At 37.5% G+C, this 17,843-nt stretch overlaps 1 protein-coding gene across 4 annotated transcripts in view; it reads left to right on the forward strand.

Annotated features, from left to right (window-relative positions):
- Asb5 (ankyrin repeat and SOCS box containing 5) overlaps window positions 1-17,843 on the forward strand; it is a 39,445-nt gene that overhangs the window by 12,063 nt on the left and 9,539 nt on the right. The window contains exon 1 of one of the 4 annotated variants that reach the window (XM_037211742.1): window positions 4,489-4,699. The exons of 1 other annotated variant lie outside the window; for it this stretch is intronic. In XM_037211742.1, coding sequence (XP_037067637.1) covers window positions 4,663-4,699 — 37 coding nt within the window. In that variant the 5' untranslated portion in view covers window positions 4,489-4,662. Of the gene's footprint in view, window positions 1-4,488; window positions 4,700-8,886; window positions 9,170-15,028; window positions 15,255-17,843 lie in introns of those variants that run through there. 2 more of the 4 variants (XM_037211741.1, XM_028858285.2) reach the window with 2 other exon arrangements.

Genomic DNA, 17,843 nt, shown 5'->3' on the forward strand with positions numbered 1-17,843 from the left:
GAAACAGCTCTTAATGGTAAGGACTTCACATCTTTAGACTTAACCTGTGACATTACTCTTTTGTTTTTTTTTTTAACTCCTGCTGAATCCCAGCCCATGTTTTAATTAGTCAAGTGGTTGGAATGGTGAACACAAGGTAGACATTTTGCTTTGGCCCTCATACACAGCTGGTTTATTCATCTGGAGGTTTGTGAAGGAACGCTTTATGTCTATTTGTTGGGAATCCTTAGGATTCTCCTGTCGTCATCTTAATGACAGGGAAGGAGAGAACACCATTCTCCCCAGTGGGTTGGGCCTTCTTTTTGACAAAGACAGTGCTTGAACAACATTCACGGCTGATCTGCCAAAGTGGACAAGATGCCAACTTGGTGTTTAATGTCAGAATTGAGGCCCATATGATTTGTGGTTTTCTATGTTTTCTGTTCTTAAGTGCTTTTGCAAATACACTCAACTTTCATGTGGAAAAAGTCAACATAAAGCATCTTAACAGCTGCCAGAAACCAAGTCTTGTATGAGCATGTGCTTAGTCATGGTAAAAAAAAAAAAAAAATGTGTGGCTAGAATTCTGTGGAGGAGAAAGGTTATATGTAAAATATAATAAGTTCTTGTCTATGGTGCATATTTGTTTCCCTTGCAGCTGTTGTATTCAGACTAGAGAACACAAGTTGCTAATTTTACTCCATCTACAGATTTGTGACCCTTCTAAGATTTCAAGCTGGCAACCTGTAGAGATAGATATAAATGTATGTGAACAAAGTATAGCATGTAACAAAAGTGTTCCTTTGGGAGATTAGTAAACACTTTGTTCGCACACAAGTGCGGGAGGCTATCCTAAAGCTGTCCCTTTATGAACTTAGACAATGTTTCATGATCTATGTTGCATTGGTGATTAAATATGGTTTTGCGCTCCTTATTTTGTATTCCCTGGTTCAGATATGTTAGCCTGTAGTGCCGGGTAGCAAAATAGTATGGTAGAAAGAGCTTAAGGTAACATGAGATACCCTAGACTCTACTGTTGCTTTGCTCTTCATCTTGGTGGTGACGTAGCCTAACACTTTACTTTTCTTAACATCAGTTTTATCAGAAAAATGCATGAGACAGGATCAGTTGTGTTTGAATCCCACCCACTTACCCCCATCCTAATCGACCCTTTCTTTTGAAATGATCTGGAAGCTCACTTCAGAAGCTGATACCTTGGACTCTCCTCTGTGTGAAGACACTGTCCTGCACATCCCAGCACCCTCTGGCAGTTCTATTAAGTGCCTAAGGCTTTCTGAAGGTGTTTGTGAACCTTTGGAGTAGACAGTACCTAAGTCGGCTTCTAGTCTAAAATGTTATATGTTCTTCATATTTTGACTTGTAGTTAATTATTTCTGTACCAGGAAAGCTTTCAGCATAAAGAGCCCCAGTTATGTCTGGACATTGTTGTGCTCATGGCCTCAGCCATGCCACCATTTCTCTGAACTTCCAGAATGTACTCAACAAATGGCAGTTATTTTAGGGCTCTTCTTATGGGCTTGCAAATGATAGATACTTCCATCATGTACTTCTTCTCAAGTATCTTCCGTGCTGAGTTGGAGCACATGGTGGGTCAAGTTATCTTATTTGCATTTGTTTTCAATTGCCTCTACCAAACACACTTAATGGACTTAAAACATGCTGCTAGATCATTTTTAGTGTCCTTTTTCTCCACAAAGATGAACACTTACTCCTTGGTGTACATGGGAGAACCACTGCTCTTACTGGTAGAGCAGGTATTCGGAAGATGTAGACAGTCAGGGAGAGCGACCCAATAATATTCAGCATGGAATAAAGGTCATCAGAAAAGATACTTTTGGCTTCTGCCTGTTACAGCTGTACATTTTCTGGTAACAACCTCCTCTATTTTAAAACCTTTCCAGCTGTGGTTCTCTTCTTGGTTTTGTTTATCTGCCACTTGGTGAGGTTTTGTGATGTGTTGCCTTCATTATGCTAGAACTACTCTCTTGTGTGTGTGTGTGTGTGTGTGTGTGTGTGTGTGTGTGTGTGTGTGTGTGTGTGTGTGTGTGTGTTTTCTATATTGAATTGACCAGACCAGAGAAGTTAGTATAAGGTTCGCTAGCAGCATAACAAAGCGGCCAGTTTTACCCTGTGGAGTTAGTGTAGGGCAGCAGGTATTGTGGCTGTTTGCAAATGCCACTAGTCAGTTCAGACATCCAGATCTACAGCTACCTATGCTCCACCTGATCTCCCTCTTTCGATCTGCTGGTGTCCCCAAGTCAGGCCTATGAACAGTTTTATGGAGGATATCAGCTCTCTTCTTGTCGCCTGTCATAGAGTAAGAGCATATTCAGAGACAGAGATGGTTGCAGGCTTTCCCTGTAGGTTCTGCCTCAGATTTGGCTTCCTCCACTTCACATATGCACTCAGAGTTATATGCACACCTCGATTAGTGAGGTTGTCTGTGGTGACTCCAACCCCCACATCAGGTACAGTGATTTCTTAATCAGATTCTGCAAAGGTAGAATATATAATTTAGCATAACATATCCCTCATACTCAGTGAGATCAAGCTAACAGATCTTTACTCCAACCTCTAACTGTCACTACAAGAAAAGAAATTTTAGGATACTCTCATTCATGAATAATATATCCAGGAAATTTTTCAAGTATTCACTAATTAAATCTAGCGTGATGAATGAGCTTTCTACGGATTTTATTGTGAGCATTTTCTATTTTAAATAGCACCCTGGTTATAAATTGGGAAGAAAAATAATGTTTTGGTACATACCAACTTGCTTTTGTAAGAGAGCACAGACAAACTTGTGAAATTTTCCGAGTAAATTATTTTGAAGAGAACCTCAGCCATTTCCTAAATCAGTAGAGAACGGGTGGATGAGATGGTGGCCAGTGGGTGGAAACAACACTGTCAGCGACTGTTCCAGTATTGCCTTTTTCCATGCTGGTGATCAAAGCCAGACTCTGGTGTGTACTGAGTGAGAGCCTTCCAGGAGCTGCACTCTTAGGCTTTTTGATAGCATCTCCACAGCTTGGCCTCAAGAGCAATGGAATTAGAAATAAATATGGAGATAATCAAGGGAAATTCAGGAGTGGTGTATTGACATAGTGAAGTAATGAATTGGATTATGCACACTTTCACACCAGTAAAAGCCTTGGGGTATGGACAACTGAGTTTGTTAAGACATTTCCCATGTAACACGTGAGACTGCATTTGTAAACACTTACCTTCCATCAGTTCTCTGTGGATCTCAGGTTCACCAGGGGAACTATTTAGATAACAATATTCAGTTCAAACCACCAATCCTGTGAGGTAGACATTGTCTAGGCCACATGGCTTAAACACCCAAGACCTTCTAGCACCTGTGGAATCGGGAGACTCCAGGCTTCAAATGTGTTGCTGCTTCAGTTTACTTCAAAATCCACTGCTTCTTCTGTGCATTTACAAAGTGAGAAGTCATGACATGGTAGCACAGAGCTGTCATCCCAGCCACAGAAGAATTTGAGGACAGCCTGGGCTACACAAGACCCTGTCTTAAAAGCAAAAATAACAAAGCATAAATAACAGGATAACTCCTCATTCCTAGTTTTTAAGGTGTTTTTTTTTTTTGTTTGTTTGTTTTGTTTTTTTTCCACATGAAAATGGCTGATCTTTTAAATACCGTGTTTTATGCTGGAATGAAATGAGGATGAAATGACATGACTGCTCCCAGGTGTGGTTGAAGAGGTTTTTTTTTTTTTTTTTTTTTTTTTTTTTTTTAATTGTAGGAGGGTGAGTCCAGCCAGAGGCATCTGGAAGAGTCCACAGCAGGGAGAAAAGGAGAAAAAAAGTAGTTGACTGAACCAAGCCATGGTGGTGGGGGTGAGAGGTAGAGGAGAGAGGGACAAGATGACCAAGGAGGCAAAAAGAACCAAGAGAGTGAGCACGTGGCCTGGCCGAAATGGCAAGGTTCTATAAGAATGAGAAGGGAAGCAGGAAGGGAGGCTGGAGAAGTTTAGGGTAGGGGGGTGAGATGAAAATAGCTGAGAGGAGCCAAGGAGCCAGACTCTGTTACAGGCACTTGCAGAGAGCCCGAGAGGCCCCGAGACGCCAGCATGTGCTTTGGTATGCTCACAGGCCCACAGCCATTCATCCCGAGTTTCTTTTGGACCTAACAGCACCTGCTTATGTTTTTGAAATTGTACCCAAGCTGGTGAAGTTTAAAAGGCTTACTTATGGAGCATGTCTTCTCAAAATGTTCTCCGCACACACTGATGATACAATGTCCTTTGTGCCTTGCTCTTAGGTGCTATTCTGTAGATAGCCCAACCATCTTTCCCGTAAGTGTGACTTTGAAGTTGCCTCTAACCTTTTCTACCCACTCTGCTCTACTTAAGAGGGGGAATATCATGGACCACAAGACTGTCAACTGTAGGTTTCCCTGACTTTTGAACAAAGGCTAACTGTTAGATAACAATCACGCCGGACACTCCTGTCTGACTTGCCCTCAGACTTCATCTACCCACACTTAAAATTCCTGGGCCAGCAGACTTAGCTATTCAAATGCATAAGTAAAATAGAATAGGAAGTAAAATGGAGAAGGAATGGGGCTCTGAAATGTCACCTAGGAACTGTATGAGCACCTGGCCTTATAAGGAAGCTCTGGCATAGCCCAGGGAGTGAGTAATGCGGCTCTGTAAGGGGGAAAACTTGCCACTGGGAGGTAAGACATTCTTAGGTGCTTTTGTGATGCCATAAAGTGAAGATCCTGTCCAGTCCTCACTGGCTCATCAGTACTTTGGATTACTGAATAGACATCTGTTAGGGATGAGAATGTTACAGTTTAGAAAATGGAGTAAGGGCAAAGGGGTTGCTAGGAGGGAAAGGTGGTCGCTATGCAAACCTGACAATCCCTGAAGTGGTACATGTGAGATGTGTGCATACAGACACACAACACACACCCCATATGGACACAACGATAGTAAATAGAGAACAAAAACCTTCCCAATAATAAAGGATGTGAAGGCTATATAAATTAAAGTATCCCTGTAGAAGCAAGTTTATAAATTGAGCTCCTCTATGGAGAAATAAAAACTGTCAACCCATCTTTGTTTATATAGTAACATCACTGATTGTTCTTTGATAGAATACTGTGATTATAGAGAAAATGTTAGAGACAGATGCTGAAATATTTACGGATGAAACTATAAACTGAGATTCATCACCAAATAATCCTAGAAGCGTTTAGAGTACATTACAGATGACAAAAGACAAGCTGTGAGTTGATAATTGTTGAAGGTGGGTGGTGGTTATGTTGCTATTTGCTTAGTAAAACACTGGGGAAGGAGTCCATCCAGACTTCAGCAGGGCTTTGCTTGGTTACTCTGTTTTCCTGATAGTGGAAAAAAAAATTGCTCTGGATCCAAGTCCCATCATTCAGAATGTACTCTCAGAAATGCTAATCTTTGAATAACCATGCATTCACCCAGATGCTATCTCTCAGAAACAATAATCTATGTGATTGGTTGTACCAACTTAAGAAAAAAGTTTAAATTTGTGCTTTGAATTTAGATTTTCTAAGTGGTCAGAAGGTAAGCCCTCTTTCTATTTTTTTTTTTTTAAGTTCATTCTTGCCAAATCATGTCTTAGGTCATTATGTAGATTTCTGTCATAATTGTTCCCAGGTTTTAGCTTTCTGGCTTGCAGTGTTTAGAAATAAGGATTGCTCTCCTCTAGAAGTACTTACATGTCTTAAGTGACTTCTGGTGCCTTTTTCTGAAACATTGTGAGTTTCAACATCACTTTCTCACTGGAGATCAGTGACAACACCAAAGATACCTATGTGTTCAGACTACTGGGTCATCTCTAGTCCACAGTATATTTTAGTTACATTTTTTTGAAGATTTAGTAATTTAGAGTCCATAATCTTCTATGGGATATAATTTGTCTTAGTTTCTCTAGTGTTTTGTCTTATGCTGGCCTATCTACCTACTTATCATGACCTAATGATACCCTATAATATAGCCAACTTGGCTTTTTGCATTTACACTAGAAAAGATAATAGCTTCTTCTGTTTAAGTAGGGATAACAGAGTACATAGATAACCAACATCTAAAGGGATCTAATTCAAATATTTAATTTACTGTATTTTAATGAAATAATAGAGCTAAGAACAGCAGGTGTAAAATAAGCATGAGCTAGCTATTCAATACTTTGTATTTTTCTTATTGAAAGATCTATAACATATCCTTTAATCCATTAAGTTGCTTTTGAAAATCTTTTCCTTTTGAATAATTTACAATGTTAAAATCGAAAAAGTTTGTCTCAGTCTATCTGCAAGCCAGCACATTACTCCATTAAGTATATAGGTATGGTCAAATTCAGTGTTTTCTTTTATAGTAGGTAGATAGATAGATAGATAGATAGATAGATAGATAGATAGATAGATAATTAAAATATCACCCCCCATTCCTTTCTCTAGCTCTCCCACTTACCCTCCCTCAAACTCATCCCATAACCTCCCTGAAGTTAATGAACTTTTGTTTGACTATTATTGTCACACACATGCATGCATATATGTGTGTAAGTATGCATGTGTATGCACAAATATTATATAACCTGCTTGAGCCTGATTTTGTTGATAGTGTGTATATATACTTTCAAAGCTGGCCCTCTGCATTGAACAACCAAAAAGCGTTCTCCTTCTTGTTAGAGGCTAATTCTCCTTCTCCCAGAAGTCACTAGCTGCCTCTAGTTCTTTGTCTAGGAGTGAGACTCCATGACATTTCCCCCCTTCCACATTAACATGTCCATTGATATTGCCATTCTTGTGGTCTTGCTTATGTAGCCATTTATAGGAGAGATGGATTCACAGAAGACTTTCTGGTATTCTAGTTCTTACAGTCTTTCATCCTCCTCTTCCCCAATGTTTTCTGAGCCACAGATGCAGGAGCTGTAATGTAGTTATATCCATTGAGGCCTGCTTGCTTCCCATGATCTCTTGATCTCTCCATTCTGTCCTGTTATATTTTTCTGTGATGTTCTCCATTAGCTGCAAAGACAGACTTCTTTTATGGGGAAGCTACATTTATCTATGGGCGTACTAATTTTTAAAAAAGTGGTAAGGAATTATGCTGGTCTAGCAAAGTTGTAAATAATAGATTATTTTTTTCCCTCTTTGCACTTAAAATTTGTTTACATCACCAGAGGCTTAGAAAAACTTCTGAGGTGTTCTTAATTTTCATATTTGAGATACTCTTCAAAATGGCATGCCATTTAAAAGATGGGCCTGGGAAATAACATAGTGACTTAGGCCTTACAGTTGTACTACACAACTTAGGTAGAGAGTCAGGCACAAAGACAGTTTAGTATAATACACCATACCTAAAACTGTTTTAAAAACAAAATTGTTGTGGTATTTAAAGCTTCCTGAATTTATTTTTACATTAACAGCATGAAGCTGAACCATCCTAAGCTCAATACTCCATTTTCCTTTAATTGATTTAATTGCTTTTTAAACAAAATACTATGTAAAGAATCTGTACTCTCCTTGTGAGTATAAACTATGCCACAGGGAGCCAATGGTTCATTATCATTGGCCCAAGTGAATGCCAAAGACTGAACAGACCCCTTTCATCTGGGGAATGAGCCACCCATACAAATGGCCTAAGCTGAGCTGTCTCTGAGCTTAAGTTTTATTGGGAATACTTAGGGCCCTCAGTGGTAATATACTGTGCCTAAAACTCATGTGCTAGCTTTTCTTTTGTGTGTGACTCATAAAAAATGAGTCAAAGAATCTTAGAGATAGAGTATGATGACACTCACACAGCCTGTGTTATGGAAAATGAGGAAGGGGTATAGTGAGGTGACTTTTCCAGGTTATCCAAATAGTAAACGCAGAACTTGAGATAGGACAAATGTATTTTCGGTATCTTTTACTGATTTATTTGATGTAAACACCAGCACTGTAATGCGGTAGCAGATATCAACAGATAGAGCATGGAAAATGATTTTATTAAACGATTTTTTTTTTCTGCTGCTTGACTTATTACAGGGGAACAGAGCTTTGATTATTTCATGTCCTCTATGGGCCAATAGCAGCTAGAGCCTTAATGACGATAATAAAAACTAGAGGCAGATAACGGACTCCGTCACCATTTTTCCTCTGGGCAGATCTCAATATGTTAATACCCTGTAATATGATGAGCAGCTCAGTTAATCCTTGGAGTCCCATCACAGTTTAGCTGCTCATCTTCCCTCCATCATGGCCCGTGAGCCCTGTTCAATTCTACATGCCAGAAGAAAAAAAAAATAACAGGCACATGTTTAGTGTTTCCTCTCATCTCTCCAGCTGCTCCTTCCTTTACCTTTTAGGGTGAAAAATCACAGCTGTACTGAAATCGCTTGCTGACATCTTTTGCTTTAGAAATGACCTCTGAAAAATCACAATAGTGAGCTGTGCCTATGTAAATAAGAAGTCTGTGATTTTTCAATTCCAAATTTGGATTCTCACAAAATTAAAACACAAGTTAGATACCAGCTGGTCTTTATACATATATAATGCTTATTTTTGATGGTGATGGGGAAAGCCCAAGGAGTCATTGATTACTTCTGAACCTTTTGACTATGAAGTTCTGTCTGCAGCTTTTATCAGTGGGCAGTTTTGCTTTTGGTGGACTTGCCTATCATTGAAATAAGCCTTGACATGAAAGCAACAGCTTATTCCTCTTCTGTTCTCCCTTCCCACCCCCCAAAAATGATTTTAATATTTTACGGTTTGCATCACACAAACAGTTAAACATTTCTTGCTGCGGAGATTCTCCACTTTAAAAATAGAAAATGCTACAGCATTTCTGGCCCTTCCCCCATGCTGCATCTGCCATCCCCTTTCCAAGTATTTCTGAATAGAGTTCAATGTCGAAGCCTTTCTCCAGGCAGCACACAGGGACCTTTGTGGAAGTCTGAAGGGAAGGAGAAAGTAGGTAGACAGCCAGATGCTAATATTTCTTCTGGGTAGAGCACTTGTACTCTTGACGCCTGCTTGTTACAGACAAAAACACCAACCACAGTATGTCTGCAGACATTGCTGTGGAAGGGAACGCCATTAAGCAAATCCTCACGAAAAGAAAGCTAGCAAATGTAGAGGAATGTTCTTCTAAGCGAAAAGCTAGCTGGGGTATTCTGACCAGTCAAGGTTAGTATAGCAGCCATTGCAATAAACCATATTGACCTTTTTTTTTTTTTTTTCCAAATACTAACTTTAAATTATGGGTGCTTTCCAGAATGTAGATTCTAAGATGTGAATGTCTGGCATGGCATAGGAGTGCACAGCACTTTCGTCTTTTAGTGTTTTCGAAATGCATCTGCTGATTCTCCACTTTGAATGTATATTAAAGACAATGGTAAACTTTTAGATTCTGTGTTAGTCATCTTTTCATGTTAGCAGTTATCTCTAAGTTGGTGTGGAAATGGAAACAGGCTATTAAGCAGGAAAAGACTGCTTACAAGCAACATGGAAATGCTAAATCATGTCATTTAGACCCTGAGCTGGAAGAGTGATTGAAGTAAGAAAATGAGTGCAAGGACTTTGTTGACATGTCCTCACATTTTGTGAATTTTAATATTAGAAAATGGTGTTAAGTATAAAGCAGACTGAACACAGTAGTTCAAAGAGCAGTTCCAGGAGAGAACTTTATGTTAAAAAGAGAAATTACCTTAGCAAATAACAGAGCACCACTATAGTCGTAAAAGATTTAAATGCTGGAAATGCTGAATCTGAAACAAACTATCATCTCATCATAACAGTTATGTTTACTATGTAATAGGGTTTGAAGATTGTTGTGTATAAATTATTTTCAAACAAAGCATTTATAATCCAGAATGCATGTTATTTCTTTAAAAGATTGAAACAAGCAATTGGATTGTTTCTCCTCATTACAAACATATCCACTTATTTAACATTATCGATAGGCTAAACAGTAAAATAGCCCAACAGCATGAGCAAAAGGTTGACTACAAAGGAAACAGGCAGAGACAAAGGGGAAACAATGAGCTGCCATTTTAAAATATGAAAGCCTAATTCAATGATCTACAATTGGTATTTTCTTGTGTGTTTACTATGTGCCAGGCATAACGACAGCTGTTGGGAGGCATCACTAAGTAATCTCACACATCCTTCTAGCTTTTATGTCTGCAGTGAATACAGTGCTTATGGTAGAAATGAAGGTCTTCCAGACTTCTGTTAAATGGAGAGAAAATTATCCCACTGGTAGACCTCAAGAAGCAGCAATGGTAGATGTGTGGGAGATGGCAAAAATACAGTGCCTGAATTCACCTCAATGAGCCTCTTGCGTTTTAGTGCTGGTAGAGGCTCCATGGGAGGTTGATTGTAAGCTACAACATTACGTCCTGAATCTAATTTTAATAAATGACCTTTGACCTGCTTTGAATATATTGAAATTATGTTAAATGAGAAATGCCCTATTTTTTTGGGGGGGAGGGAGCAAGACTTAGCAAGCTTCTATTTGATTGAGCTTCAGAATTTTCCAGCACTGTTAATATGAGTGTAAATAGGTCCAGTCATTTGATGGTAAGGTTCAAAATTTTAGGTATTTATCCTAAGTATATATGTAGGAATATTCACAAAGGTAAGTGAATCTGCTGATTTCCTAAATCTAGAAGCCATGTGAGGGCCAGCAAAATTGTAGATAGGTAGAATTGTAATTTAACAATAGGGAGATTTTGAGGGCTTCGAATTAAGAGTTCAATTACGTTGGATTGTCTATTTAGGTATCTAAGTGGAGAAGTTGAATAGTCAGCTGGAAATGAATTCTTAAATCGAGAGGAAAGGACTGGTCTAGAGATAAACACCTGCAGTAATCAACATGGGTAATGTTTATACCCAGAAAAATGGTTCAGAGGGTAGAAAGTGCATGCCCTCTAGCCAGGCTTGCCAACTTGAGTTTGATTCTTAGAAACCCACATAGCAGAAAAAGAGAAATGCCTTCCACAAGTTTTCTGACATCCACCCTCACGTGGTGGCCTGCATCTTCCTGTGACACATATACGGACATACATTAAATAATTAAGTGTAATAAAAGTGTATTGATCCTTAGTTGATACGTGGTAAGGTAAATAGTAATATATGTGACTATCATAAATGATGACACCAAATAGTAGTTATGTAAAATGTTAGAGAATTTTATTGTGACATGAAACAATGACAGTATCACTAAATAAAACAAGTGAAGTACTGACCTGGTAAGTTAGTTCTGTAATCTTAGCCTACTGGAGACTGAGGCAGGAGGATTGCCATGAGTCTGAGGCCAGCCTGTGCTATCTAATGAATTTGAGTATGGCCTGGACTACAGAGTGATACCCTATCTAAAAACCTTGAAAATGAAACCTCAAATAGATTCAAAGCAGTGTGAATAGTATGGTTGCATCTCAATTTTAAATGCTTGTTTATTTTTAAAACATTATGAACAGGCCAGGCGGTGTGGCACACGCCTTTAATTCTAGCACTCGGGAGGGAGAGGCAGGTGGATCTCCATGAGTTTGAGGCCAGCTTGGTCTACTGTGTAAGTTCCAGGACAAGCCAGGGCTACAGAGAGAAACTCTGTCTCAAAAAACCAAAAAAATCATAAAAAAGTAATAGTAATAAACAATAATAAAAATAATAATGAAGATAAACAGTAAAAATAAAAAGTTATGAACAGTGACTGGGTAGAATTGCCATTTACCAATAGGGGGTTTTAGAGTCTTTAAATCAAGAATTCACTTAAGATGAATTGCCTGTTTATACATGTAAAGAAGAAGTTGACTACCAAGCTGGAAATGAAGTCTCAAATTTAGAGGGGAGGACTGGACTGGAAACACACAACTGGGATACCCAGCCTGTGGGTGATATTTCTATACCGGGTTACTGGTCAAGATCTCAAGAGCTAGTGAAGAGAGACAGAGTCTTAGCTTGGAAAAATGAGGATCCAACCTAGAAAGGATGCAAGGAAAAGAGCATATCTAAGCCAGTAAGAGCTGATTCCTATCAAGGAAACAGAAACAATCAGTGCATAGGTTCTTGGAAATCATAGGCTTAACTAATGACTGTGTTACAGTGGCCACTTGGTGGGGTGGTAATTCTGTTTAAACCAGCGGAGAAGGAAAATAAAAAGTAGCTGCTTTTTAAGGAAATGATGTTTGCTTTTTAGAAATGTTTTGAGAAGTCTAGACATTATCAGGATGAATGCTCCACTCAATGAGAGGAATCAGGTCAACTTCTAGATGTGGAGTTACCCATATGCCTATCATGACTGGTCCAGTACTGTGACCATTCCTTATCTACTTGTCTCACTTATGATGATAGATGAAAAGGGTTAGGTGATACAAAGATCCATTATTGTAAATAAGTTTTTCCTTCTTCTGTTCATTATATGTACTAACTTGTTTCTTGTAAGAGGCACTCACAAGGAGAACGATTAGAAGCCAGTAATCAAAACTGAAATACCATGCACAAACCATTTCTTTCTGTATTTGCTTAGACATTTCCTCATACATAATACAGAAAAGATAACCAAAATGATGCTAGGTAACCAATAAAAACCACAGGAAGCTTCACATTGATAGCTTCTAGTTTGCATGATGCGAAACTCTACTGTATTTATTTATGAGCTCATTAACACCAAAAGCCTATGTCAAAGTATAACATTAAACAATGTTTTAACATTTATTTTATGTCCATGTATGTAAGTGTACCATGTTCATGTCTGGTGTCAGTGACGATCAGAAGAGGGGGTTTTATATTCTAGAACTGTAGTTATGGAAGCATGTGAACCACCATGTTGGTGTTGGGAACCAAACCAGGTCTTCTGCAAGAACCGGTGTTCTTAACCACTGAACTATCTCTCCAGTCCCCAAATAGATTCATGGTTTCTGTATCACTTTTGGTTTTGGTATTTTTTTTTTTTTGTCATATTGGTATTTTCAGTTTGCTTATATTTTAACTTTTGATTTTTGCTTTTTTTGGTCTTTCCCTCTGTTTTATCCTTCCTTCCTTCCTTCCTTCCTTCCTTTCTTCTTTCTTTCTTTCTTTCTTTCTTTCTTTCTTTCTTTCTTTCTTTCTTTCTTTCTTTCTTTCTTCTTCCTTCCTTCCTTCCTTTCTTTTTTTTTAGAGAGGGAGTGGAGAAAACATGAAATTGGGTCGATAGGTAGGTGGGAAGAATCTGGAAGGAGTTGGAAGAATGGGAAAGGGGAAAAATACAATCAAAATATATCATATGGAAAATTTTTAATAATTTTTTTAAGAAGAGAAAATCAAAGTATAGCATTACTATTTGGTTTTCAAATGAAATTTACTATTTCATTTCATTGGTTTTGCACGATATTTTAATCAAGAATCATAAAAATGACCATTAATGTCTACCAATTCCAACTCTAATCAGACTGCTAAGAAAACAACAGTAGGATCTATGGTCGTTTGTAATTATGGTCTAAAGATAAACTGACCCGAAGTCGGTTGAGTGTAATTATATAAATTTCTTTGATTCCAGTAAACTCAACAGCTGGATGTTAACTGTTTTCTGTGAAATTTTCCATTGTTTCTATGATCAAATATTTTCTTCTGTGTGGAGGATTTCAGAAACTGGGAAAACATTTTAACTTTCCTTTTAAAGAGTAATATGCACCTAAAAGTTCTTGGGAGAAAAACATGAAAATATGAATTTTATGGAAGTTTTATTCAAACATGTATAGCACTGAGCTAAGTACTTTATTAACACTGATTTCAGTCTCATGAAGGAGGTGGAATTATCTTCACATTTGCAGTTATAAAATCCCTAGTTTCAGATGTGGACTTCCAAAGGTCCCATACGTTGTTATGTATGTATGCTTGATTTTGAAAGCAAGAATATCTGATAGCCAAGTTCAGCATGCTCTCTTGGGAGCACCATTGATCAATAGTGGTTAATTGGTATGATTAGATTATATGCATCAAATTAAAACTTTTTTTCTTGAAAAAAAAAAATCTTCAAACTCATTTCTTTTGACTTAGGCTCTATGTAGAAAAAACTGATTAGTGAATTCGCTGAAAACTTAATTCAATTCCATAAGATAAACTGTAGCAGGGTTTTTGTTTGTTTTAGATACTTCGCTTTTCTGTTTCTGTCCAACTCTGTAACCATAGGCTGTCTTATGAGATAATGAGTGACTCATAGTGAACAATAAAAAAACTAGTTAGAGGAAGTTGCATGTCCATGTAATTGAGTATATTCTTCTATAGCAATGGAGAGTCCGGCTGCGTCTGGGCTAACATTATTATAAGAAAATTTTCAGAGTGGTGATGAGAATAGAAAGTAGAGGTCAGTCTCTGTTCTTGCAGACACTGCCTTTGACAGCACATGACTTCTGCTTCCCTAAACATGTCCTGGAGAATCTCTGTTAACCTGGTGGTTTGAGTACACAACATACCTCATTACATGCCTGGTGACTTATCTGTAAACTTGTGAGAGAAGACGGACCAAAATGCTCTTGGGCCTGGAGCTTACATACCTTTGGGGACGTCTTTAAGTTCTCAAGTTACAGACTTTTACAGAGGATTCTTGTCAGTTATGGCCCTAAATTTAAGTTGCCTTGGATTCGTAGTGAATCTGCATCCATTGCAAAGGAGACGGTTGATTGAATATTTTATAACTGAGGGAGCTATAAAATGCCTCAACATTTCCCATCAAAATGAAAAGGCTACGTGAAAATGTCACTGTTTCCTCACCAGATCATAAGTTCCTCTTTGAGATAAGTCTGGTGCAATTGCAATTTGGGAAAACATTACGAAAACAAAACAAAACAAAACAAAACAAAAAGCTGGGGTGCCCAAACGCCCATGTCTTCCAGAGCATTCCTAGGTCATCTCTTCAGTGAATCTAGCTGTCACTATTATTGATGGGCTAAGATTTGGAGCAGGCAAAGACTATCTAAATAACAATATGATGTCACTGTAGCCAGGGACAGAAGTAAAAGTAAAATGCTTTTGTTCCATGACAGGATCCATGGTCTTAAGGCTAAAAATAATTTGGGGTTACTATTTCTCAAAGAGGGCAATCAGTGAGAAAAATAAATCAGGTTTTCTAAACAAGTCATCATATTACAAGGAGCTTTGAGCTCTCTAAAATGGCCGAACGCGGCTGGTAAATGACAAGTGATTTTTTTTTCTCATGCTGCTAAAAAAAAGATGAGTCGGATTTACCTCAGCAGTGGCTGGCTTGAAGTGCCATGGGGAGATGGTGACTTAGGTATGGTATAGATCTTTATGAAACTGCGTGTATATATATAGAAATATTAAACCATGAATGTTTTTGGTCTTGCAAGGTGATATTTCCAAAGCAGAGCAGGCTCTTACCCTGTAATAATAAACTAGATGTCTGGGAACTAGTGCTGTTTCTAAATATAGATAGTCACCCCTGCACAGTTCCACAGACCGGAGCAGTATGAATCTGATTAGCATGATGAAATTTATATTTTGTAAAAAGAAAAATTTCATACTGATAATTTATCTGGATGAGTTAAGCTGAACATTTTTCAAGTAAGGATTTTTTTCCCTTTATCCTAGATACTCAAAGTGTAAAAATGGAAAGATTACAAAATAACTATATATTAAGATGTTTATATATTGTTTGATTTTGGGAAAAATATATAAATAGAAAGTATGTTCATATGGTGAAGTATGATATTTAATGTTGAATATATTTGAATACATACTTGGTAGTTGCTAAATTTCTGATATTGACAGGGAAAAGCAGCGATGGGTGAAAACATTTTGAAATAGAAATTAGAACATGATCTAGTATCCTTTGGTTGTCATGTTACCAAAATTAATTACAGAAATTTTCCTAAGAAATTAGAGGATGCAAATAAAGTGAGGTTGATTGGGAATTAGTCAAGTGGAATTTAAGACAAATGATTTTTGTAAATTGTGTATATTTATAAATAATTTCTTTAATAGATTGATTCATTTGTTGATTGAGTAATTCATAAAGAAAAAGTGTAATGCAGTTACTTATTTTGGCCAAGATGGGAGCAGTTGTTCTGAACATCAATACAGTCATTAAGATGAATACATCATTAGACTGCAGAAGAAAGCTGGCTGAAAGGGGTGTGGAGGAGCCCTCCACTTCAAACCTTGTTAGCTTTGATGATTATTAAAGGCTGTCACAATGCTGGAAAGGACTGGGCCTAAAATAAATGTCAAAGGTCATTTTTCTAGGCCTCTGTCAATCTTAATATCTAGTTGTCTTAGCTAGTGACCATGGGAAAGTGAGTAGTCATAATGAAGTAGAATCATATTATTTGGTGTCTGTCTTTAGGATAAATAAAAAATATTGAACTTTATTACATCATTAAATAAGAACTAGAACTCTGACATTATAAATATAATAAATGATTGAATTCAATCATATATCTAAGCATTGATTATATGAATCTCAGTGATTTCCTACCTCTCTCTCGATGAAACTGTGAGTGCTGTGGTTCCCAGTATGCAATCTATTTTGGAGGTAACATAATTTTCATATTTTCTTGCTTGAATATTCACAGTAAGAATTGATCTACATTTCGAAGTCCTCAAGCATTTTATTTTGCATTAAAATTTTTAGTGACAAAGTAAACAAATTTGAATGATTTAGGAGCCATCACATTTCATCTTGGGATCTCGGTCACAGCACACATTCGGAGATCAAAAGACAGTCAGTGGGAGTTGGTTCTCTCCTTCAATCATGGGTTCCAGGGATCCAACTCCAGCTGACAAGCACCCTTGCCCACTGGGCCACTTCACCAGCCATGAAATGATTTTCCTTTCTTTCTTTTTGAGAACGGTGGATGTGCTTGGGTGTATGGCAGTTTGCATGTGTGTGGGTATGCATACAGGTAAAGTGTTTAGACTACGTGGAAAGTGCTTACCCTAGCATCATACATATAGTGCATCTCTTTAACTATTGCCACCAGGATTTATAAGTGAACAGTAAAGAGAAAATGCGCTATTTGCCCCCTCCACCTTAGTATTTCTATTTTCAATAAAACATTATTATGTCATTAGGTATAAAGATACTGATGAGTGGTAAGTGACCTTGACCCTGTGTCGGGCTCATGTGCTTACTCATTTTTCCTTGTCACATGTATCTAGATTTTATTCAGTGGAATTATTTCAGTGTCATTTACAGGGGTCTAGTTAAGCTTCTGGAAAGAGTATAATACTGATTAATAGGTAGAATATTTTGAATTCTCTAGAAGGTGGAAATAATGAAATCACTTCTAAAGTACAGCATTCTTCTATACTTATGTCACCAATAATTTCACAATATAAACAAATTGTAGATAGGAATTTCATAAAACTTGCATTGTTGACTAATATCCAAGTGACTTTATATCAGTTTATGTAGTAAAATTAACCAATAGCTTTAAAATGTGATTTTATATCCATTTATGTAGTAAAATTAACCAATAGCTTTAAAATATGTATTTATCTTATCTTATGGATTTAACAAGGGAAGAGTAGTAGACAGGATGATAGATATTAGTATCCATAATTATACTATTTTATGAATATTTTTTAGTCAGTGTTGCTTTTATTTCTTAAATTTTCTCTAGATAAATGTTTTCTGGCATGCCTAGTCTGGTTATTTAATCACTTTAAAGCCTATATTATTATCTTTATTATCCATTCAATTAAATCAATAGAGACAGGACTGGGGCTCTTTTAATTGCAGGAAAGTCAGAATGAACCCGCCCAGCATCCCTTTTAACTGCTTGAGTGACCACAGGGAGAGAGAGAGAGAGAGAGAGAGAGAGAGAGAGAGAAGAGAGAGAGAGAGAGAGAGAGAGAGAGA

The sequence above is a fragment of the Peromyscus leucopus genome, chromosome 17, assembly GCF_004664715.2.
Source record: "Peromyscus leucopus breed LL Stock chromosome 17, UCI_PerLeu_2.1, whole genome shotgun sequence".
NCBI lineage: Eukaryota > Metazoa > Chordata > Mammalia > Rodentia > Cricetidae > Peromyscus > Peromyscus leucopus.